This window comes from Engystomops pustulosus, unplaced genomic scaffold (assembly GCF_040894005.1).
Source record: "Engystomops pustulosus unplaced genomic scaffold, aEngPut4.maternal MAT_SCAFFOLD_429, whole genome shotgun sequence".
Classification (NCBI taxonomy): Eukaryota; Metazoa; Chordata; class Amphibia; order Anura; family Leptodactylidae; genus Engystomops; species Engystomops pustulosus.
This window is the reverse complement of record NW_027285308.1, coordinates 9,916-36,903: the sequence shown is the minus strand read 5'-3', so window position 1 is coordinate 36,903 and position 26,988 is coordinate 9,916. Positions and strand designations below refer to the sequence as shown.

Below are 26,988 nucleotides of genomic sequence, written 5' to 3'. Positions count from 1 at the left end.
GTCATATAACATGTAAGGACTGGACTCCATGTGTGATTATTACATAGTAGCCGGTCATATAACATGTAAGGACAGGACTTCATGTGTGATTATTACATAGTAGCCGGTCATATAACATGTAAGGACAGGACTCCATGTGTGATTATTACATAGTAGCCGGTCATATAACATGTAAGGACAGGACTCCATGTGTGATTATTACATAGTAGCCGGTCATATAACATGTAAGGACAGGACTCCATGTGTGATTATTACATAGCAGCCGGTCATATAACATGTAAGGACTGGACTCCATGTGTGATTATTACATAGTAGGCGGTCATATAACATGTAAGGACAGGACTCCATGTGTGATTATTACATAGTAGCCGGTCATATAACATGTAAGGACTGGACTTCATGTGTGATTATTACATAGTAGCCGGTCATATAACATGTAAGGACTGGACTTCATGTGTGATTATTACATAGTAGCCGGCATATAACATGTAAGGACTGGACTCCATGTGTGATTATTACATAGTAGCCGGTCATATAACATGTAAGGACAGGACTCCATGTGTGATTATTACATAGTAGCCGGTCATATAACATGTAAGGACTGGACTCCATGTGTGATTATTACATAGTAGCCGGTCATATAACATGTAAGGACAGGACTCCATGTGTGATTATTACATAGTAGCCGGTCATATAACATGTAAGGACAGGACTCCATGTGTGATTATTACATAGTAGCCGGTCATATAACATGTAAGGACTGGACTTCATGTGTGATTATTACATAGTAGCCGGTCATATAACATGTAAGGACTGTGTAGCACCTGTGTAATGTATGAGGCCTGGGCTCGGTGTGTGGGCATGGCTGGCGCAGACATGTCGCATGGACGCTGGCTGCTGCGGTACACGGGGGGCCTCTCCCAGGAGGTGCGGGGGCCACGGAGTGAGGGACATTACGAGGGAGGATTTCCTGCTAAGGCTTGTGATCCTCATTCGCTCGGCTGCTGATGATGAGGGCTCAGGCTGCTCATCTGGCTCTGTTGTGACAGCTCGGATTAGGTGACATGGACGCTGGGGCTGCTTGGTATTCAGGGCACACGTGTATCTGCAGTGATGCCACTGAGCGGCTCCTCCAGTGCTATCACAGTGCAGCAGGGGGATCCTTGCTCTCTAAACACATGAAATGAGACCTTTATTGTACATTTTGTCGCTTGTTTCCTTGATGTATTAATCACATGAGCCCTCCCGTGGTGCAGCAGCGTGATCCCCACCGCCGGTGTGCCCGGCTCCCAGCATCACTGCTGTAAGGACAGAGCAGAGGGAGGAGCCGGCTCTGTGCAATCTGATGTGAGTGAATGATGTGAAATGTTATAGCAGAGGCTATTTATATCTGCGGGGTCACCGCGCTCATCTGCCGCTAGCTGCACCACTTTGCATAATTTGCTGTCAGTGATTGGTCTCCATTGTGTGAAAGGGTTTGTTATGTGGTATGAGGCTTCCTGCCCTCTGTACATTGCAGCAGTCTGCACATGGCATCTCCCTGTGTGTGCCCGGAGTCCTGCCCAGCTCTGGCATCGCTCTGTATTGTCTGCCTGTCCTCGCAGCAGCGTGCACGGCCAGCCATCTGTCAGTAAGGCAAAGCAGTGTATAATGGAAAGCTCTGCAACTGTTTCATATCCTTGCTTGCTGTCAGTGAATAGGAGCGTGTCGGTAGGGAGGCTACAATGAGAGCCGCAAGTTCATCCACTTTTTTTTACGATCTCCTATCTATCTATCTATCTCCTATCTATCTATCTATCTATCTATCTATCTATCTATCTATCTATCTCCTATCTCCTATCTATCTATCTATCTATCTATCTATCTATCTATCTCCTATCTATCTCCTATATATCTATCTCCTATCTATCTATCTATCTATCTATCTATCTCCTATCTATCTATCTATCTATCTATCTATCTATCTATCTCCTATCTATCTCCTATCTATCTATCTATCTATCTATCTATCTATCTATCTATCTATCTATCTATCTATCTATCTCCTATCTATCTATCTATCTATCTATCTATCTATCTCCTATCTATCTCCTATCTATCTATCTATCTATCTATCTCCTATCTATCTATCTCCTATCTATCTATCTATCTATCTATCTATCTCCTATCTATCTATCTATCTATCTATCTATCTATCTATCTATCTATCTATCTATCTATTCTATCTATAGGATTGTAACTTAATCATACAGACATACTGATATGCGCCCCTCTGGCAGGATCTGCTCTTCTTTTAGCTTCTTATGCCCTAGTTTTTAAGAAAAAGGAGCTTTAAAAATAATGCAAATGAGCCTGAGGGGCTCCAGGCTCCATTAATTTCGATGGAGCCCCTCAGGCTCATTTGCATGATTTTAAAAGCCTTTTTTTTCTAGGGCATAAGAAGCCATAAGAACAGCGGATCCTGCCAGGGGGGCGCACGCCCGGATGTCAGTGCTTGGGTTACAATCCTTGATCTGGTGATTGATGTCCTTTACAGGCTTCCAACAATGTGATGTTTATGAATATTCGTAACCCAGAATATTTGTATTTACTCCCTGCATCCAGAGATTCTTAAAGGGGTTGGCCACTTATAGGAAAATTTAACAGGATAAGTATAAGACCGTAATAGGGTCACCTTTAAGGGCGAGCGTATGTCCTTGGGGAACCCTTCTAATCACTGATATGGTAATGGTCCCGACTTCTCCTGCCCGGGGTCATGTGACCTGCCGCGAACATGAAACTTTATGGGGGCAAGTACAATAATATATAAATATACAGGCTGCCCCCGGGTTACATACAAGATCCTGTAGAAGGTTCTGTAGGTTTGTTCCTAAGTTGAATTTGTATGTAAGTCAGAACTGTATATTTTAGAGTTGTAACTCTAGACAAAATTTTTTGGGTCTCTGTGATTATTGGATTTTAAAAATGTTGGGTTGTGATAAGAACCAGGAGTAACACTAAAGCTTCATTACAGACGCCTGTTACAGGTGATCATTGTAGCCTGGGGCTAATGTACAGTAAATTACTAACATCTAGAGGGCCGTCTGTAACTAGGGGTCGTATGTAAGTCGGGTGTTCTTACGTAGGGGACCGCCTGTACACACATACACACATTACTACTTGTAGGGGGGATTTATTAATTGTTTAAACCTTGACAGTCAGCAGCTGAGATCTGACGACGGAAAGCGCAGCCCCGTGTATTCAAGTGACGCACGGCTGTAAGTAATTAATGCGCAGACGGAACCGATCAGTCGGGCGCCATAACAATGCCGACACAGATGAGATGTGCGCCAAAATCTCACATGGACTGCGCCTGTTTTTCTTTTGATTTCAGACCATTTTTTTTTTCTGCGCCAAAAATTGCAGCTAAAAAAGCCGACAAGCTCAACACGAATGTGGCGGATGATGTGGAAAATATAGGCCACGCCCACTTGCGGCAAAAAAAAAAGACGGGCGAGTCGGGATAGTCGGAAACATCTGTTCTTTGTGGCACAAACGCATTATAAATGATCCACAACAGTTTTGCGGGAATACAACTTGAGTTCCCGACACTTTTTTGGCGCATATACGATGATACATGTGCCCCATGGGGATCATTCCGTGGCAGACACTTACAAGTCTACAATGAATCCGCATGTAACATGATTGGGCCAGGGAGCACGCATGCTCGCACCTTGTATGTAATGTACGGATTGTAGACTCACACCTCAATAGCAGAGCAGTTTATCTATATCTGCAAGATGTGCACCTACCACGCCCAGGCCACGAATATCAGACGTGGTCTCCCATTTGTCATGGCCAATGTGGTTTTTGTTATTCGTGGATCCTCATGAACTATAAAGTGTATGACTGATCGGTGAATAACGCTCCTGGCGAGGACACGCTTTAGGTTTTAACCCTCGAAATGTATTGAATAGCTGTTATATCACGGGCAGAAGCCCCTATTCAGGGGATTGTGATTATAGTTCTGCTTAATTCAACCAATAAGATGGTCCAGGACCAGTAAGTCATCTAAGGTGATGTTATTATAGATACGTCTGTCACCATCAAGGGGCCCAACCATACCCGGTCCCTGTAACACAAGGCATGGGCTGCATCTATATCCTGGTGCAGAAAGCAGGACTTATAACACGATCACCATCAGCCGGGAGTCCCTGCTTCCCTGCGTCACAACTGTCCAGAACCGTCTTCAGTAACAGGCAATAGTAAAACCTGACACTATAACGGTATATACAGACCTAGCGTCTCTACAGCAGTGTCACGGCTAGCGAAGCTGCAGATTATTAAGACGGCATTATGACATGAAGGTCGTATTCACAGGACAGGATTCTGCTTCCATTATACTTTGTAGCATTCGCTCCTGGTTGTGACAATACTGAGCAGAATAGTGAGTAGTGCCTGCACGGATATAGGGTGATGTTACTGGACTGGTGAGGCCCCTTCTGCAGGTTCTGTATTTCCATGTGTAGCTGCATGTGGTGAGTATTATAGTACAGGGAGTAGGGTCAGGAGTTATAGGTCATGACCCTTAGCAGATAGATGTAGATAGATGACTACAGGAGGAGCTTGTAGTCAGGTCCGTCTCCCCCCACCAGTAGATGAGATTTATACGGCTTCTCATCAATAATATATTTACGAGGACATCACAGAGATGGGTGCGCCTCATAAACGCTGCCCCTCCTCTACTGCCCGACCTTTAGGGCCTTCATTAAACTAGTGCTGACATTTCAGGATGCGGAGAAAAGGTGATCCAGCAATATAGGAGCAGACCATAGAAATATCAGGTCTTTATCAGTCACTGGACTGAGAGTGCGCTGCTCTATATAACAGCCGGGTCCATACTACAGGTCCGTGTTACTACAGGTCCGTGTTACTACAGGTCCGTGTTACTACAGGTCCGTGTTACTACAGGTCCATGTTACTACAGGTCCATGTTACTACAGGTCCGTGTTACTACAGGTCCATGTTACTACAGGTCCATGTTACTACAGGTCCGTGTTACTACAGGTCCATGTTACTACAGGTCCATGTTACTACAGGTCCGTGTTACTACAGGTCCGTGTTACTACAGGTCCGTGTTACTACAGGTCCATGTTACTACAGGTCTGTGTTACTACAGGTCCGTGTTACTACAGGTCCGTGTTACTACAGGTCCATGTTACTACAGGTCCGTGTTACTACAGGTCCGTGTTACTACAGGTCCATGTTACTACAGGTCCGTGTTACTACAGGTCCGTGTTACTACAGGTCCGTGTTACTACAGGTCAATGTTACTACAGGTCCGTGTTACTACAGGTCCATGTTACTACAGGTCCATGTTACTACAGGTCCATGTTGCTACAGGTCCGTGTTACTACAGGTTCATGTTACTACAGGTCCATGTTACTACAGGTCTGTGTTACTACAGGTCCGTGTTACTACAGGTCAATGTTACTACAGGTCCGTGTTACTACAGGTCCGTGTTACTACAGGTCCATGTTACTACAGGTCCATGTTACTACAGGTCCATGTTGCTACAGGTCCGTGTTACTACAGGTTCGTGTTACTACAGGTCCATGTTACTACAGGTCTGTGTTACTACAGGTTCATGTTACTACAGGTCCATGTTACTACAGGTCCGTGTTACTACAGGTCCGTGTTACTACAGGTTCATGTTACTACAGGTCTGTGTTACTACAGGTCCATGTTACTACAGGTCTGTGTTACTACAGGTTCATGTTACTACAGGTCCATGTTACTACAGGTCCGTGTTACTACAGGTCCGTGTTACTACAGGTCCATGTTACTACAGGTCCGTGTTACTACAGGTCCGTGTTACTACAGGTCCATGTTACTACAGGTCCGTGTTACTACAGGTCCATGTTACTACAGGTCCGTGTTACTACAGGTCCATGTTACTACAGGTCCATGAGAACAGTGTGCAGCCATGTAAGGCTGCATGTTACCCACAATAACCCCATGAACCCCGTGTATCTCTGTATAACATCATTGGTGCAGTACGGGTACAAAAATCCTAATGGGACTGTAGTGTTTATGATTTAATCTCTCGTGGATCTTATGAATAACGTACAGAATACACGCGGAGCAGCAAACTCTACGTATATATATATATATATAGTGCAGGTGTATATGAGATCACGGCTTCCGATGTTATAAGGTCTCCTGCATTTCATGTGCCGCAAACAACCTGTGATCCGACATAAAGCGCTGATCAGGTCATGAATGTGGGTCCATGGATCTTCACGGCGCGGGCACAGGACCACATTGGTGTAACCAGGAAGAAATATGGAAGGAAAATGTACAGTGTGATATTTGGGGAGGGGATTACTTCATTATTAGGTACTAGGCCTCATCTACATTGTGTTATAATAGTTGCGCTTTCCTTCCTTGTATCATGTCATGATCTCTGGAGATTTCTTCCTATATGCGGCTATATTGCTATTCTCTTAGTAAGTAATGAGATTTGTAGCCCCGTCTTTCAGGGTTGTTCACATGTCACTGATCTGTTGGACTATTTTCACAACCGCTGCAGAGTTCTAAGGTTTTGCACCTGCAAAAATTGTGACGCTCCAGCCGGGCCGTACATGTCAGGACAGCGCTAGGATCTGTTCTCAAGGCGACATTAATAAAGCCTTATATTCAGAGCGGAATTTGTACAGATTCTGCCAAAAGTATATGGACACAAAAATGGTTGCACATTTTCTGATGGAGAATCTGGGTCATCTCCTTTATGTGACGACCCCCTTCACCAGGTTTTGGTCATATTTTGGCATTAAACAGAATAAAACACAACTAGTTCCTGCGCTTCCCTGTAGCCGTGAAACTGGGAAACCAACTTCTTCTATAGGAAGTAGAAATGTAAAATGTGGACCAGATTCTGTATTGTATGTTTATACTTCTTTTAGTATTGTCCTTGGCTCTTTTGTTGCTCTTATTGTTTTTGATCTGATGCTTGTGACACGATCACAATGACACTTGTGAATCTGTGTGACGCGTTCATCCGGCCGTCCCAGCTCCGGCGCCATATGTAAATCAGCTAATTAGCGGTGAAGAGGACGGGTCCATTGTGACAGTGGGAGGAAAAGGACAAGGACGACAGCTGCAGATTCCTCTAATAAAGGCATAAAACACCTGTTCCCACGCAGTCCGTGACATCGCTGTCCCTTAGAAATGAGAGATCTCACTGCATTCCAGCTCGTGTCTGCTGTGCCGGATGTGGATAGATCTCAGCATGTGTATATGGTCAGAAATTCAGAATACTCCGCTAATCTAAGCCCTGATGCTTTCTATGGTCACTGGGCGTTATCCCTCGATCCTCTCCTCCATCGTGCACACGCCGGGCGAGCAGGACTCCGGGCACACTAGAGGGCAGAGAGATGCCAGGACACCGTGCCATTGAGCTTGTACTTACTTTTGGTTCAGATTTATATCTGGAATTGAAAAGGTTGAACATTCAGCAATAATTAGAGTTTATGACATTCGCTGCTGTATAAGTAAAGAGTCGCCTACAATGTACGTCATGCAGATTATTCAGATTCTCTGGGTGGAATTTTGGTGCAGAAAATAAGTAACATAATTGTAACATTGTAGTGTAAGGGATTTATCCAGATCCCATACACAGATAATCTGCATCATTGTACTACATTAGGGGATTACTGTTTAAGCACTTGCCCACTGTACAGTATTTAATGTATACATTTGGTTTAACCCCGGTCTGGCCGCTTGTGCATTTTACTGGCTGATTAATGGCAATTTGTAGCTCGGCTCATTGGATTTTATTGATGTGCATTTGTGCTGATGATCTCTCTAGTGATGGAAATCAGCAGCATGGATACAGCCGCAATCCTCCAGCCTCTGCCTGACAGCTCTGATGCTATTATCACAGGGTCTCAGACATCGGCTCAGATGAACCTCAACAGGCTCTTATGTTCCCGGCCCATCGGAGCTCAGATATGTTGTGCTGCCTTAAATCTGACATTTCAGAAATGTCACAAACGACAAAAGACGGTAAACGCATCCGATTGCGGGGATCTGATAATGCGCCGGCTGTAAGGGAGACAGAGAATAGCAGCCGCCTCTGTCTGACATTAATGCCGACTCAAACGCCATTGAGATCCTTTTTAATAATCGGGGCTTGTGTAATGGTTTTCTAAGCCTAATAACTGTATTTATGCCGCTAATCCCCTCCTCTTTTTACTGATGACAGAATAGGAAACTGAAGCTTAGGAAAATGAGGGCAATTACGGAGTTTAGGAAATTATTAAACGCTCTTCTGTTCTGCCTCCTTAATCTCTGAAGTTTATACATCTTTGGACTTTGTGTGTTCACAACATTTATATAAAGATGTGACGTGGGAGATTTATGGCGGGTGGCGAGATGTTGGTAATTTAAGGCCGCGTTCACACAATTAAACACACGACTCATACTCAGCGGTGAGGCATTACTACTAATAGCAGATGCGTTTACACTTAAACACTTGGGATGAGGAACGAGTAAGCGTTTCAGTGTCAGCGTAGATGGGCTTGGGAAAAACTCGACCCATTGCCTTTGTATTGAGCTTTTAATCTCCGCTTTCTGCTTCTCTCTTTTACTGGATTGTGATGATTTTTTACTTGTTGCAGTTGGTGAATCAGGTTATTTCTGGCGCTTTGGCCGCTCCCCCATCTACAATTAGGAAACGGAAATGTGCCGGGTGGGTTTGCAAAATGTCTGTTCCGTACAAGTAGCGCACGGCCACATTCATATCAATGGGCAACACAGTCATCCATGTGAAGAGCCGCATTGCCCACCATATTATTTCTGAGCCGTGTGGACATGTCCAATCCTTTGATGGACTGAGGCTACATGCTCATTGCCGTGTGCTGTGCCGTGTCCAGATCACGGCCACCATTGTAATCAATAGAGGCCAGAAACCGTGCGACAATCACATTGTGTCTCACCGCACAGTGTCCAGGGCTGGGCGGATGTGCCACAAAAGATAGGTCTGACCGATCCTATGAAGAGGGGAGGGGTGAGCAGTGCTCACTCCCCTCCATCCTGCACCCCACCATATTCTGTGCCAAGGTACAACCAGGTGCAGGAGGTCTAACACCTTTGTCCTATGATGTGGCTCCACTTTCTAAGGCTGCATGCACTGCAGGAACGTGCCGGTGCACAGGAGAAGAGGAGCGCTACTTACCCCTGCCCCTCTCCATAGCAATGTATGGCGCGCGCTGCCGTAATACGGGGAAAGATAGGACATGTCCAAACTATTCCCTGTGTACGGAGCAGTATGGTGCTGCACTTGTGTTGCACCGCATCGCTCTGTGTGGCCATTGCCGGCCTATGGGGGACGTATAAACGGCTGCAAGCTTCCCCCAACAGTTTTGTGAATGTATTGGAGTGAAATTGCAACTTTATAAAAAAAACAAACAAAAACAATCCACTACAATATCATCTTTACTTTCCACGTTTCAGAAGTTACCACTTCATTCTTTTGCAGATTACCCTAACGGAGCAGAACCGTATTGTGTAAGATATTGGGACACCAGAATTCTGTCTTTCAGGGTTTGATGAATTCCCTGCTAGGTGTAAATTGGTGGTAAATAAGGATTAATGATTGATTTGATGTTTTGTTGCTCCTGCGGCTTTTGTGCGGGGAGTTGCTATGGAGATCCGTGGTCCATGTGTTATAGGGAATGTGCTGGAGGTGACAGCGAGCGGCGGATGATGATGGGGGCGGCATGTGACACGTGCGGATCACTACTACATGGAGACTCTGCAGTGATACTGGCCCGGTGTAGTGTCCTCTACTGACTGTAAGTGTCTGTATCAATCAGGTGTAAGTATCTGGTGTTATGTGAGTAATGTCCTCTGCTCGGCTGCCCCTTATTACCATAGGAGATGGTGCGCTGCTCCATCGTCAGTGGCAGTGGGACCGCTCTATAACACTGCTGTGTCCTGTGAGTAGGTGACACAAGGGGTTCTGGGGTCCCTATACATATTGGTAACCTTTCCTTATGTCATCACTCAGTATGTGATCAGTAACGGCACCTATCATCTCTTCTGGCCGCCTCCGGATACTGGGACCTATACTGTGTTAATAATTCCTTTATTTATACAGCGCACACAGATTACGCAGCGGAGCACAGAGCTGCCAAATGTGGCTCACAATCTAAACAACTTACATTTTGTAGTGAAGGAGGAAACTGGAGGACTCGGAGGAAACCCACGCAAACACAGAGAGAAGATACAAACTCTATGCAGATGTTGACCCTGAGACTTGAACTAAGGACCCCAGCACTGCAGGGATGTAATGTAAACCACTGAGCCACCGTACTGCCATAAATAAGACGCCGTCCAATGTCTAGTGGTGAGGATGGTGAACTGCATCTCTGCTCCTGTTCATTTCAGTGGGGCCAAAGCTTCTTTCAGACCCCTGTAGATTATATTATATAGGGATGATCTTTCCTGGGCGACGCTTGGAATCGGTTTCATCTGATGAATCGGCTCCTGCAGATGGTCAGGATTTGCAGCAATTTTTCCACACGGATTTGCGTGTACAAAATCTGATGTTTCTAGCTGTATCTTGTTGGACAAGGAGATCTTTGAAGTTCATAATTTATTCACAGTTCAACATTTTACAATCCCCGGTGTGTGACTTCTCTGCTGAGAACGGAGGAGGAGAAATCTGCTGCCAGATCTGTGAAGATCCTCTGTTCTTTGTGCAGAGAGGCCACATGACGGCTCGGCTCGTGAGAAAGGAGCCGGCAATGGCAGGACGTCAGGACCGACCACAGATCTAGGGACAGGAATCTGGGCATCGTAGTTATAGTACATATGAATCTCTTCTTGCATCATGATTGAGTCCCTATCCTGGCACTGTGGGCCCCGGCGCTGTGTCGGTCCATGAATTCTGTCCAGAACACGGTCATGTTCCACCAGCCATGTCTGTTTACAGCCTGGAAGTGGGTCATGAGCTGTGACAATGTCTCCAATGTGTCCAGGGTGTTTCCACTTTCACATTTTCTGATGCAGTTATTGAGTACATCCACTCCCAGGTTTGGCTTCTAAACTGCGTATGAACTCCTAATCCTGGAGACACACCGGTATCTTAGGTCACGTTCACACGGAGCAGTTTAATGTACCGGTAGTTCTGTGGTTCTTTATGTGGTTGGTTGTGTTGGTTTTAATCTGCAGGTGAAAGGTAACAAAATTAGTTTTATATGGAAAAAAATGGAATCTGCAGCAATAATTGTCCTGATGTGGGTTTTACATCCGTAATGTATATAATTCTCCCTTGATGGGGTTTTTGGCGGCACGTGGTCGGGATCTGACTATACCGCTAATGTACAAAGCTGCAGGTTAGCCGCAGCAGAAATTCTGCAGCCTTAGGGTGAAGACACACGTGGCGTTTTTGGGCCATTTTTATTTTTTTTGAAAACGCATCCATTTTTGTCCGGTTTTCCGAATTTGTGCAATTAAAAACGGACCAAAACGCATGCGTTTTTAACGATCTGAAAACGCACTAACTAAAAACGGCCCAAAAACGCCACGTGTGTCTTCATGCACACAACCAGATTTGGGGGCTGTGAGTTAGATGCACAGATTGTGGCCATAGAAGTCTATTGTGCACAGTCCCCTGGGCGACCCTGCTGGACCTGGATGGGGCGAGCGATGCACCTCCACCTGTGCAATGAGGACCCCAAAATTCCACCTGTTTGTGGCCTTTATTTCATATAATAAATTTTATTTCATGACAAATTTGGAAGCCAAAACCAAGTGTTCTCAGAGAAAAGGCTCCATAGAAAGTGTTGTACTCCTTAGGATCCCTTGGGAATATTTCAGCGTGAAACTCGCCTCCAGCTGGGATTTCCTGGTAAATTGCAGCTTTGATGCAAATTAAAACCAAGGTTATTTTTTAATTATTTTTCATATTTCGATGCAGGTATATCATACACCGTGTGTTACGGTACAGAGGTAGTTGTGGCATCTCCATTACTGTGCAGCCCCCCCCCCGCTGTGTATTACACTCTACAAGGAAATGGCGCAGATGATTTAAATGACTTAAACAAACATTTTTGTGTCGGCCGTTCAATCTCTGCCACTCATTAGGGTGAGGGATAACGACCTGCCACACGTGGCGCGTCACACTCTGATTATTCCCTGATTAATTGTGCCCATTGTATTCTCTGTACAGGCAATCCTTGGGTTATGTACAAAATAGATTTTGTAGAAGGTTCTGTAGGTTTGTTCTTAAGTTGAATTTGTATGTAAGTCGGAACTGTATATTTTATCATTGTAATCCCAGCCAGAACTTTTTTGGTCTCTGTGACAATTGGATTTTAAAAATGTTGGGTTGTCCTAAGAATCAGGAGTAACATAAAGCTTCATTACAGACGCCTGTGATATCTGTTACAGCTGATCATTGTAGCCTGGGGATAAAGTACAGGAAATTACCAACATCTAGAGGTCCGTTTCTAACTAGGGGTCGTCTGTAAGTCGGGTGTTCTTAAGTAGGGGACCGTCTGTATTATGTGTCTGCCAATGTTATCCCTTGGCGCATTTGTATATGGAGGTTTTTCTTTATTAATGGTACTGGTGGAGATATAGCAGTGCTGATATCATAGGTCATAGGTCAGTGCTGATATCATAGGTCATAGGTCAGTGCTGATATCATAGGTCATAGGTCAGTGCTGATATCATTATTTCTCCCTGTACAAATTCGGCCAAATTATCCAAACCCCTCGCCCTGTGTCCTGAACATCTACCACAATTATTCTGCATAAAGCGCTCAGGAATAGCTTTATATATGTAGCTGTGCCTAGGGGGCTAGGACTTCACTGCCTGTTATGGTAAAACTATGGAGAGCTCTGTAATCATACCTATGTGTCCTCACACTGCTGTGCTCTGTTCTCTCTGTAACCAGTGTTATGTATTGTCCCTGGAGAGATGTGTAATCAGACCTCGCACTGCTGTGCTCTGTGCTCTCTGCAGCCAGTGTTATGCATTGTCCCTGGAGAGATGTGTAATCAGACCTCACACTGCTGTGCTCTGTGCTCTCTGCAGCCAGTGTTATGTATTGTCCCTGGAGAGATGTGTAATCAGACCTCACACTGCTGTACTCTGTGCTCTCTGCAGCCAGTGTTATGTATTGTCCCTGGAGAGATGTGTAATCAGTCCTCACACTGCTGTGCTCTGTGCTCTCTGCAGCCAGTGTTATGTATTGTCCCTGGAGAGATGTGTAATCAGACCTCACACTGCTGTGCTCTGTGCTCTCTGCAGCCAGTGTTATGCATTGTCCCTGGAGAGATGTGTAATCAGACCTCACACTGCTGTGCTCTGTGCTCTCTGCAGCCAGTGTTATGTACTGTCCCTGGAGAGATGTGTAATCAGACCTCACACTGCTGTGCTCTGTGCTCTCTGCAGCCAGTGTTATGTATTGTCCCTGGAGAGATGTGTAATCAGACCTCACACTGCTGTGCTCTGTGCTCTCTGCAGTCAGTGTTATGTACTGTCCCTGGAGAGATGTGTAATCAGACCTCACACTGCTGTGCTCTGTGCTCTCTGAAGCCAGTGTTATGTATTGTCCCTGGAGAGATGTGTAATCAGACCTCACACTGCTGTGCTCTGTGCTCTCTGCAGCCAGTGTTATGTATTGTCCCTGGAGAGATGTGTAATAAGACCTCACACTGCTGTGCTCTGTGCTCTCTGCAGCCAGTGTTATGTATTGTCCCTGGAGAGATGTGTAATAAGACCTCACACTGCTGTGCTCTGTGCTCTCTGCAGCCAGTGTTATGTATTGTGCCAGGAGAGATGTGTCATCATCCCTCACACTGCTGTGCTCTGTACTCTCTGCAGCCAGTGTTATGTACTGTCCCTGGAGAGATGCAGCAGTGTGAGGTCTGATTACACATCTCTCCAGGGACAATACATAACACTGGCTGCAGAGAGCACAGAGCACAGCAGTGTGAGGTCTGATTACACATCTCTCCAGGGACACTACATAACACTGGCTGCAGAGAGCACAGAGCACAGCAGTGTGAGGTCTGATTACACATCTCTCCAGGGACAATACATAGCACTGGCTGCAGAGAGCACAGAGCACAGCAGTGTGAGGTGTGATTACACATCTCTCCAGGGACAATACATAACACTGGCTGCAGAGAGCACAGAGCACAGCAGTGTGAGGTCTGATTACACATCTCTCCAGGGACAATACATAGCACTGGCTGCAGAGAGCACAGAGCACAGCAGTGTGAGGTGTGATTACACATCTCTCCAGGGACAATACATAACACTGGCTGCAGAGAGCACAGAGCACAGCAGTGTGAGGTCTGATTACACATCTCTCCAGGGACAATACATAACACTGGCTGCAGAGAGCACAGATCACAGCAGTGTGAGGTATGATTACACATCTCTCCAGGGACAATACATAACACTGGCTGCAGAGAGCACAGAGCACAGCAGTGCGAGGTCTGATTACACATCTCTCCAGGGACAATACATAACACTGGCTGCAGAGAGCACAGAGCACAGCAGTGTGAGGTCTGATTACACATCTCTCCAGGGACAATACATAACACTGGCTGCAGAGAGCACAGAGCACAGCAGTGTGAGGTCTGATTACACATCTGTCCATGGATAATACATAACACTGGCTGCAGAGAGCACAGAGCACAGCAGTGTGAGGTCTGATTACACATCTCTCCAGGGACATTACATAACATTGGCTGCAGAGAGCACAGAGCACAGCAGTGTGAGGACACGGCCCCAGTGCACTTGTTGAAGCTACAATTCTGGAATATAAATCTACAACCAGAGCAAGCGACCTGGAGAGTAGGACCTTAGCGACACCAACGAAACATATCCTCATTCCGTGTTGTCATAGTCAGAAAACCAGACACCCCTATAAGCCCGGCGCACCCCAGTATAGTCCTTGCCATCATTAACCCCTTAACGACCTGGCCCTTTTGTTTTTTCATTTCCATTTTTCACTCCTCACCTTCAAAAATCTGTAACTTTTTTATTTTTACACGTAAACGGCTGTGTGACGGCTTGTTTTCTGCGTAACACATGGCACTTCATGGTGACGGTATTTCATATACTGTGTGTGTGTATATATACTGTGTGTGTTATATATACTGTGTGTGTTATATACTGTGTGTGTGTATATATACTGTGTGTGTGTATGTATACTGTGTGTGTGTATGTATACTGTGTGTGTGTATATATACTGTGTGTGTTTTATATACTGTGTGTGTTATATACTGTGTGTGTGTATATATACTGTGTGTGTGTATATATACTGTGTGTGTTATATATACTGTGTGTGTTTTATATACTGTGTGTGTTATATACTGTGTGTGTGTATATATACTGTGTGTGTGTATATATACTGTGTGTGTGTATGTATACTGTGTGTGTGTATATATACTGTGTGTGTGTATATATACTGTGTGTGTGTATGTATACTGTGTGTGTGTATATATACTGTGTGTGTTTTATATACTGTGTGTGTTATATACTGTGTGTGTGTATATATACTGTGTGTGTGTATATATACTGTGTGTGTTATATACTGTGTGTGTGTATATATACTGTGTGTGTGTATGTATACTGTGTGTGTGTATGTATACTGTGTGTGTTATATACTGTGTGTGTTATATACTGTGTGTGTGTATGTATACTGTGTGTGTTATATATACTGTGTGTGTTATATACTGTGTGTGTGTATATATACTGTGTGTGTGTATATATACTGTGTGTGTTATATACTGTGTGTGTGTATATATACTGTGTGTGTATATATACTGTGTGTGTTATATACTGTGTGTGTGTATGTATACTGTGTGTGTTATATATACTGTGTGTGTTATATACTGTGTGTGTTATATACTGTGTGTGTGTATGTATACTGTGTGTGTTATATATACTGTGTGTGTTATATACTGTGTGTGTGTATATATACTGTGTGTGTATATATACTGTGTGTGTTATATACTGTGTGTGTGTATATATACTGTGTGTGTTATATATACTGTGTGTGTTATATACTGTGTGTGTGTATATATACTGTGTGTGTGTATATATACTGTGTGTGTTATATACTGTGTGTGTGTATATATACTGTGTGTGTATATATACTGTGTGTGTTATATACTGTGTGTGTGTATGTATACTGTGTGTGTTATATATACTGTGTGTGTTATATACTGTGTGTGTGTATATATACTGTGTGTGTGTATATATACTGTGTGTGTTATATACTGTGTGTGTGTATATATACTGTGTGTGTATATATACTGTGTGTGTTATATACTGTGTGTGTGTATGTATACTGTGTGTGTTATATACTGTGTGTGTTATATACTGTGTGTGTTATATACTGTGTGTGTGTATGTATACTGTGTGTGTGTATGTATACTGTGTGTGTTATATACTGTGTGTGTTATATACTGTGTGTGTGTATGTATACTGTGTGTGTTATATATACTGTGTGTGTTATATACTGTGTGTGTGTATATATACTGTGTGTGTGTATATATACTGTGTGTGTTATATACTGTGTGTGTGTATATATACTGTGTGTGTATATATACTGTGTGTGTTATATACTGTGTGTGTGTATGTATACTGTGTGTGTTATATATACTGTGTGTGTTATATACTGTGTGTGTTATATACTGTGTGTGTGTATGTATACTGTGTGTGTTATATATACTGTGTGTGTTATATACTGTGTGTGTGTATATATACTGTGTGTGTATATATACTGTGTGTGTTATATACTGTGTGTGTGTATATATACTGTGTGTGTTATATATACTGTGTGTGTTATATACTGTGTGTGTGTATTTATACTGTGTGTGTGTATATATACTGTGTGTGTTATATACTGTGTGTGTGTATATATACTGTGTGTGTATATATACTGTGTGTGTTATATACTGTGTGTGTGTATGTATACTGTGTGTGTTATATATACTGTGTGTGTTATATACTGTGTGTGTGTATATATACTGTGTGTGTGTATATATACTGTGTGTGTTATATACTGTGTGTGTGTATATATACTGTGTGTGTATATATACTGTGTGTGTTATATACTGTGTGTGTGTATGTATACTGTGTGTGTGTATATATACTGTGTGTGTTATATACTGTGTGTGTATATATATACTGTGTGTATATATACTGTGTGTGTGTATATATACTGTGTGTGTGTATACTGTGTGTGTATATACTGATGTGTGTGTGTGTATATATACTGTGTGTGTGTTATATACTGATGTGTGTGTGTGTATATATATATATATATACTGTGTGTGTTATATACTGATGTGGTATATAATATTTTCCCTATGTGTCTGTGATTCTGCCTGCACTAAGTGATCAATAACCTTCATACTTGGCTCCTCTCCTCCTCCTCGCCGTTTTTGCTTTCTTTAAATTATTCTGTTTTTTTTCTCGTTATTTTACCGTGTGTATGTGTGGTTGCCATGACAACTGGGCTGCCGTATAGGAAGCCTCATTGTTCCTGAGACCAGGCATTGTGTAGATATTGGACCTGGATTGTACTGGGGCTGGGGTCTGTGCTAGCACCAGGTCCAGAGCGATGTGGGCACAGCGCAGGGTCCTCTGGTCACCCCTCCAACCTTTCACTTGTGGAGAAGAAGACCCCCCGGACCCCCCGGCTGTCTGCAGAGAACAGGTCTGGGGGTTTTCCGGCTCTTTCCATCGTCTGCTCCATAGACGTCCAGGACTCGCACTGTGACAAATCATGAGAAGCGCAGCCGCCCCAGAATCCCACTTACTACACCCCACACACCCCCACACACCCACACACCCCACACACCCCACACACCCCACACACCCCATACACCCCATACACCCCATACACCCCACACACCCCACACACCCCACACACCCCATACACCCCATACACCCCACACACCCATACACCCCACACACCCCATACACCCCACACACCCCACACACCCCATACACCCCATACACCCCACACACCCCACACACCCCACACACCCCATACACCCATACACCCCACACACCCCACACCCCACACACCCCATACACCCCATACACCCCACACACCCCACACACCCCACACACCCCATACACCCCACACACCCCATACACCCCATACACCCCATACACCCCACACACCCCATACACCCCACACACCCCACACACCCCACACACCCCACACACCCCACACACCCCATACACCCCATACACCCCACACACCCCACACACCCCATACACCCCATACACCCCACACACCCCACACACCCCACACACCCCATACACCCCATACACCCCACACACCCCACACACCCCATACACCCCATACACCCCACACACCCCACACACCCCATACACCCCATACACCCCACACACCCCACACACCCCACACACCCCACACACCCCATACACCCCATACACTCCACACACCCCATACACCCCACACACCCCACACACCCCATACACCCCACACACCCCATACACCCCACACACCCCATACACCCCACACACCCCACACACCCCATACACCCCACACACCCCATACACCCCATACACCCCACACACCCCATACACCCCACACACCCCATACACCCCACACACCCCACACACCCCATACACCCCACACACCCCACACACCCCATACACCCCATACACCCCATACACCCCACACACCCCACACACCCCATACACCCCACACACCCCATACACCCCATACACCCCACACACCCCATACACCCCACACACCCCATACACCCCACACACCCCACCCCACCCCACACCCCCACACCCCTCACACCCCACACACACCCCATACACCCCACACCCCCATACACCCCACACACCCCACACACCCCACACCCCCCACCCCCCCCCCCCCACCCCACACACCCCACACACCCCACCCCCCTCACCCCCCCACCACACCCCACACCCCCCACACACCCCAACCCCCCATCCCCCCACCCCACTCCCCACACTCCCCCACACCCCACAACCCCACTCACCCCAACACCCATTACACCCCACACTCCCACACCCCACCACACCCCATACACCCCACACACCCCTACACACCCCATACACCCCACACACCCCCACCCCATACCCCCACACACCCCATACACCCCACACACCCCATACACCCCACACACCCCCACACACCCCACACACCCCACACCCCATACACCCCACCACCCCACACACCCCTACACCCCAACCCCACCCACACCCCATACACCCCACACACCCCAACACCCCACACCCCACACACCCATACCCCCACCCCACACCCCACACCCCATACACCCCATACACCCCATCACACCCACACACCCCTTACACCCCACACACCCCACACACCCCATACACCCCATACACCCCACACACCCCATACACCCCATACACCCCACACACCCAAAACACCCCACACACCCCACACCCCACACACCCCACACACCCCATCACACACCCACACACCCCACACACCCCATACACCCCACCTCCACACACCCCATACACCCCACACACCCCACACACCCCATACACCCCACACACCCCATACACCCCACACACCCCATACACCCCACACACCCACCACACCCCATACACCCCACACACCCCATACACCCCACACACCCCACACACCCCATACACCCCACACACCCCATACACCCCACACACCCCACACCCCATACACCCCACACACCCACACACCCCACACACCCCATACACCCACACACCCCACTACACCCCACACACCCCACACACCCCATACACCCCATACACTCCACACACCCCATACACCCCACACACCCCACACACCCCATACACCCCACACACCCCATACACCCCACACACCCCATACACCCCATACACCCCACACACCCCATACACCCCACACACCCCTCACACCCCATACACCCCACACACCCCATACACCCACACACCCCATCCCACACACCCACACACCCATACACCCCACACACCCCATACACCCCACACACTCCACACCCCATACACACACACACCCCACACACCCCATACACACCCCACACACATACACCCCACACACCCACACACCCCATACACCCCACACACCCCATACACCCCCACACCATACACCCCACACACCCACCAACACACCCCACACACCCCATACACCCCACAACCCCACACACCCCATACACCCCACACCCCACACACCCCACACACCCCACACACCCACACCCCACACCCATACACCCACACACCCCATACACCCCACACACCCCACCACCCCCACACCCACACCACACCCCCATACACCCCACACACCCACACACCCCACACACCCCACCCCACACCCCACACACCCCATACACCCCACACACCCCAACACACTCATACTCACTCAACCCCATACACCCCACACCCCACACACCCCACACACCCCACACACCCCATACACCCCACACACCCCAACACCCCACACACCCCATACACCCCACACACCCCACACACCCCACACACCCCACACACCCCACACACCCCATACACCCCACACACCCCATACACCCCACACACCCCACACACCCCACACACCCCATACACCCCACACACCCCATACACCCCACACACCCCACACACCCCACACACCCCACACACCCCATACACCCCACACACCCCACACACCCCACACACCCCATACACCCCATACACCCCACACACCCCACACACCCCATACACCCCATACACCCCACACACCCCACACACCCCATACACCCCACACACCCCATACACCCCACACACCCCACACACCCCACACACCCCATACACCCCACACACCCCACACACCCCACACACCCCACACACCCCACACACCCCACACACCCCATACACCCCATACACCCCACACACCCCACACACCCCACACACCCCACACACCCCACACACCCCATACACCCCACACACCCCACACACCCCACACACCCCATACACCCCACACACCCCACACACCCCATACACCCCATACACCCCACACACCCCATACACCCCACACACCCCATACACCCCATACACCCCATACACTTATCACAGCAAAACCAGGTGAGCCATAGCCCCAGATGTATATACCTGGACAATCCCTATAATCCGTGCAGGACAGAATTTTGGTATTTTCCTATTTTGGCGCCGCTCAGGCCATGATAACCTTGTTACCTCTGCGCTCGGTGACTCCGCTCTTTGTAGAGATACTTTGTATATAGAACATATATATAACGCGGAGGAGGATTCCTGACTGTGCAGAGGTGATGGATGGATTGTGTCCTTCTATCCAGAGACAGGAACAAAGTGACAAAACAACAAGCACAAGAGCAAAATGCTGCGCCGATTGTTCTCCGTGTCCTTATGTCCCTGTAATACAGTCCTGGCCGTGGTCACACGCGGGGGGGAGGGGGATGTGTGATCATGAGGCTCCACAATCTGGGGCTTTATCAAGAATAGCGCGTCACATTTACTAACCGTGTGGACGTGTAACCTACACATGAGTAACCATAAAGATGGATGTGTCTTATGGTGGACACCAGCGCACCCAGTGAGACCCCTCGTGACTATAATGGGGTACGCTGGGAATCCATGACCCAGGATCCCCCTGGCAGATGTGAGTGTAACCTTACATTGAGCTTGTTCGGCCTCATTACTATAAACAGTAACTCGCTCTCGGCCGCCACTGACTTCTATTATCCACAGTCACGATCTGGTGATCAAACCGTGGCCGAGCTGGTGGCTGCACCACAAACTATAGAGCCGCTTCTATTCCTTCCCCGGTTTGTGGCCCGTGTACTGGACCACTTCTTCCTGATGTCCTGTCTGGTCCATGTGTAGTTGGTGTTGTCATATAGGGGATGAGGATATTGAGCAGGTCTGTGGGGCCACGTATGCTGTATATATATATGACATGGGGGGCTACAGGCTGGATGTGATCGCCCTGCAGTGGTTTGGGGTCTTCATGTCCTCTTTATATGTCAGGAAGTGACTTTCCTCATCGGATTCCCTTTTTACTCTCATAAATCTTTTGGCTCTTGTAAATCCTGCAAACAGGCAAATGCTTTCTTGTTAATGAAGAGCAGCCTGACGTGGAGCCGCAGCATCTATCACAGACCGGAGAGATGACATCACCCATGGCTCCGCTCGCTCCACGCTCCGTCCTGTAGATGAGCTGAACTCCTGGAGTCAGACGATCCCAGACACTCCCAGATAATGTGCAGCCGGAAGCCATTACCCTCCCAGGATGAAGAGATTCACACAATATATTCCTGGCCGTGATTGCACATAGCGGCTGCGCCTCTCCCTCCACACAATGCAGGGCAGTGACCCCGTGTATAGACACTATAAGGGGGTCCCGCCATGTGCTGGACAGAAGCGGGGGGGCTACTGTGAAAAATCCCGGGATCTTCCGGAGACTGAATGACTGATAGTTTCCACGCGCCCCTCTGCCCCTGTAGCCGGACGCCTGGTAATATTGTGCCCCCTGCAGTTGCTTTTCCATTATCTGGATTATTGGGTGATGGAAAAATATTGAAAATGTGAAATGGTTATTTAATGCATCAAAACTGGGACCTCACAACAGACGCGGAGGGTGTGGGGCGACCCAGGAGCCTTAGGGGCCTATAAGAAGGGATCAGGACTATAAACAGGACATTGTAGTTGTGGGGCCGGGGGCATTAAAGCGTCTTGGAGATTTTGGTTTTAAAAAACTGATGACCTCTCCTTGTGATTAACTATTTGTGTGCGGATAAAGGGACCAGTGCCGTCACATTAAGCTTCTGAACTTATGCTTCCCCTCCAGCCTCTAAAAGTGACTCATCTCGCCTCATTTACATGTGACTTTGGTGGCACTATGTGAGATTTAACCTATTCCAAAAAGGATATTTCATCCCCTACCTGAGGGGCTGGAGGAGCTGCTGATAGCACATGTCTATAACGTGAGGCTTGAGAAGCCACGAGTGCAAACTACCCAACTCTCCAGTTACCACCCGGCGGCCGTACCCCAGTTACCACCCGGCGGCCGTACCCCAGTTACCACCCGGCGGCCGTACCCCAGTTACCACCCATCGGTCGTACCCCAGTTACCACCCGGCGGCCGTACCCCAGTTACCACCCAGGGGCCGTACCCCAGTTACCACCCGACGTCCGTCCCCCAGTTACCACCCGGCGGCCGTCCCCCAGTTACCACCCGGCGGCCGTACCCCAGTAACCACCCATCGGTCGTACCCCAGTTACCACCCGGCGGCCGTACCCCAGTTACCACCCGGCGGCCGTACCCCAGTTACCACCCGGCGGCCGTACCCCAGTTACCACCCGGCGGCCGTACCCCAGTTACCACCCGGCGGCCGTACCCCAGTTACCACCCAGGGGCCGTACCCCAGTTACCACCCAGGGGCCGTACCCCAGTTACCACCCAGGGGCTGTACCCCAGTTACCACCCAGGGGCCGTACCCCAGTTACCACCCAGGGGCCGTACCCCAGTTACCACCCAGGGGCCGTACCCCAGTTACCACCCAGGGGCCGTACCCCAGTTACCACCCGGCGGCTGTACCCCAGTTACCACCCGGGGCCGTACCCCAGTTACCACCCAGGGTCTGTACCCCAGTTACCACAGGCGGCCGTACCCCAGTTACCACCCAGGGTCTGTACCCCAGTTACCACCCGGCGGCCGTACCCCAGTTACCACCCGGCGGCCGTACCCCAGTTACCACCCGGCGGCCGTACCCCAGTTACCACCCGGCGGCCGTACCCCAGTTACCACAGGCGGCCGTACCCCAGTTACCACCCAGGGTCTGTACCCCAGTTACCACCCGGCGGCCGTACCCCAGTTACCACCCGGTGGCCGTACCCCAGTTACCACCCGGCGGCCGTACCCCAGTTACCACCCGGCGGCCGTACCCCAGTTACCACCCGGCGGCCGTACCCCTGTGTCATTGGGCAGGTCTATAGGCCCAGTTCTGTGTCAGACAAGTGCACAGCCAGTTTTATGCTCACACTAATAAAAAATACATTTCTTAAACACGATTGATGGATATAAACCGACAGCTTAAATCAGCGCTTCCTCCTCCTCCGTCATCTCTATCCTGATAAATCTATTAGATGGGAATCAATAACTCTGCCCGGCAACGGCTCCCCCCGACGTATAAATCTCAGCTCCCGGCCCGCGCCCGTCTATACCCCGCAGTGCTATAACCTCCGGATACAGACGGGACATTATGGAAGGATCAGTGGTGTAATAGTCTGCTGCCCGTCTGCAGGATATTGCCCCGCGGTCAGGGCAGATGTGGGGCTGGGGCAGTATTTTACTCCTGAATTCTGACAAGTGTTTGTTTATGGGCAGATAAGATTTTCAGAGCCCAATGGGCAGGGGCGCTCGCTATAGTTATCTCTGCAGGACCCTACTATAAGGGGGGTCTCCCATATAACTTTGCTCTGTATGATAGCACATAGTGGGAATACTGGTGTGAGACATTGGCTGCACCCCACCTCTGTGTGCGGACCCCCTGATCTCTGGTGCCCCGGGTAATTGCTTTATGGTAAGTCTCCATAATGAGTCAGGACAGTGGTGCTGGATTTGGACCCTCTGATTCTTGCAGGACCTTTATTAGCCGATACTTTAAACTGCAAATGTGACATCAACCTACCGTGCACGATCACTTACAGGCAGAACTGCGGACATTGGGGAAGATCTATAAGAAAAATCTGACTTCTGTGTAACGTGGATGATCTTCTCTGTGTTCAGTATTTGGAGGCTTTTCCTTTGTCCCATTGATGATCAGACGCCTCGTGTATCTCTGCTCTGTCTAATTTTTAGGTGGTATTAGTGAATGGCCCCCCTATAGGATCTCCCTGTAATATCTCAGCCGCTGTTTATTTGCCCAGAAGCCGGAGACGTTCTGTTCTTCTACACTTTAATAATCTGCTACAACTTCTATTAAGCCTCCAATAAAACCCAGTGACCTTTGTGGAAATAGATACAAGACTCACTTTTACCTCCGGTTCTGCTATAACTGTAAGAAATCTCCCGGATTGTGACCCTGGGGCGAGGCAGCGCTGATACGTGATTATACACGACATTACTTCCTACTATACAGAGTCCTAGTCCCATGGTGCTCGCACTACACCTCCCAGCATGCCCTGGCACCATACAGATGATACTGTGTCCTGGTGCAGGGCATACAGCTGGGGCACAGGTTCACATGTTACTATAACGTTAATTATTGTTATCCTGATGTTCTGTCACGGATCAGACAGGTGGAAATGATGGATTAGAACGACTGTCACCGCACATTAGTGCTCGGACGAGTCTGAGGTCTGTGTTCTGGGCTGGATCACTTACTATGAACAATGTAACCACATCTCTCTGTGTTTTTTTGTATCAATCCACTGAGACAAAGCAGCGCCACCTTGTGGCCAGAATGTCAGCAAGCGCAACATCTTATGGGATGTAAAAGTAACCAAATTAAGAAAGACTCAATAAAATGACTCCAAGGTGTAAACGCTGTATTGTGGGGGCATCGCTGGTCTGTGCACAGAGGGACCTACACCAATGACTTGTTGGGTTTTGGAAAGTGTCAGGGACTGATCGTGGCCAATAGGGATGCTGCAGCCCCCTCCCCCACATTGCAGAGCCCTGTAGATCCTTGTGCACCATCTGCTGAGTCTGTGAAGTGTGAATAAGTCCCTGTCTGTCAGGATGCACATTGTACACATTGAGGCCTGGGAACGTTATGTAAGGCTACGAGACGATGCGCCGGCTCCTTGGAAATGAATGAATTGATACAATTTATAGAAATCACTGGGAAATACGCACATTAATAGGAGCGAATATTGATCTTGATTGTTCGTGGAGTGATCACTTCTTTTACTACTTTCTCCTCTTTGTGCTTGTGACGTCCTTTCATTGTTTGTAAGAAGCAGGCTGCTCTGGATGGACATTGTTATGGGGTCAGTGAATAGTCTCTGCATCTCCGGGTGAAGCTCTGGACTGTAGATGTGAGAATTTTTGAGATGATGTCTTTGCAGATAAGTATTTATGTCACTTTTTCTCTTTCTTTTTTAGGTTGGAATGGGTAGAAATCATTGAACCCCGGACACGGGAGTGCATGTACGCCAACCTCATCACAGGGGAATGCGTTTGGGATCCACCGTCCGGCGTCCGGATAAAACGCACCAACGAGAATCAGTGGTGGGAACTCTTTGACCCCAATACATCTCGATTCTACTACTACAATGCCAGCACCCAGAGGACCGTCTGGCACCGGCCACAAAACTGTGATATCATCCCTTTAGCCAAACTACAGACACTAAAGCAGAATACCGAGTCCCCTCGGGCATCAACTGAGAACAGCCCAGGACGGGGCAGCACCATCAGCCGGGAAGGAAGCACCAGCTCATCCCTGGAGCAGGAACTGGACGGAGGAGACAAATGTTCTGACCCGGTCAAGGCCAATCGACATTCAGCTCCATATTTTGTGGTGAAGGAGGACACAGACAGGTAATGTTCTGCTGTGGCGTCCAGTTAGATTGAGTTTAGGGATAGACACTGACCATTTTCCATGTGATTTGCTGCTGCAGTCATTGAATACGGAAGTGAAGTTTGCAAAACTAGACTGAAAACTGTGGTATAGGGGGCGCAGTGGGATTTTATAAAATCATATTATGCCCTATCAGATGCAGTTATCTTCCATTTTTCAGCATATTTCTTTATTTAGTTGCAGGCAGAAAGTTTTATTCATTTGTTGCATTGATGAAAGGGTTTGTTGTATCCACAGGCTGCAGCAGGGATGTCATGGTGATAGTACATGCCGCTGCAGCCTCTGAACACAGAGATAGACACGTGACGGTGCTGGAGCTGAGGGGTCCCTCGCTGCTGGGTGACCCAGAACAACCATATTG

The 26,988-nt window shown here is 47.9% G+C and overlaps 1 protein-coding gene across 1 annotated transcript in view; it reads left to right on the top strand.

The window, feature by feature from the left end:
• LOC140111341 (rho GTPase-activating protein 39-like) overlaps positions 1-26,697 on the top strand; it is a 38,652-nt gene extending 11,955 nt beyond the window's left edge. The window contains exon 2 of the mRNA XM_072132364.1: positions 26,153-26,697. Within this exon, the coding sequence (XP_071988465.1) occupies positions 26,153-26,591 (439 nt within the window). The 3' untranslated portion in view covers positions 26,592-26,697. The remainder of the gene's footprint in view (positions 1-26,152) is intronic.
• The last annotated feature ends 291 nt before the right edge of the window (positions 26,698-26,988 follow it).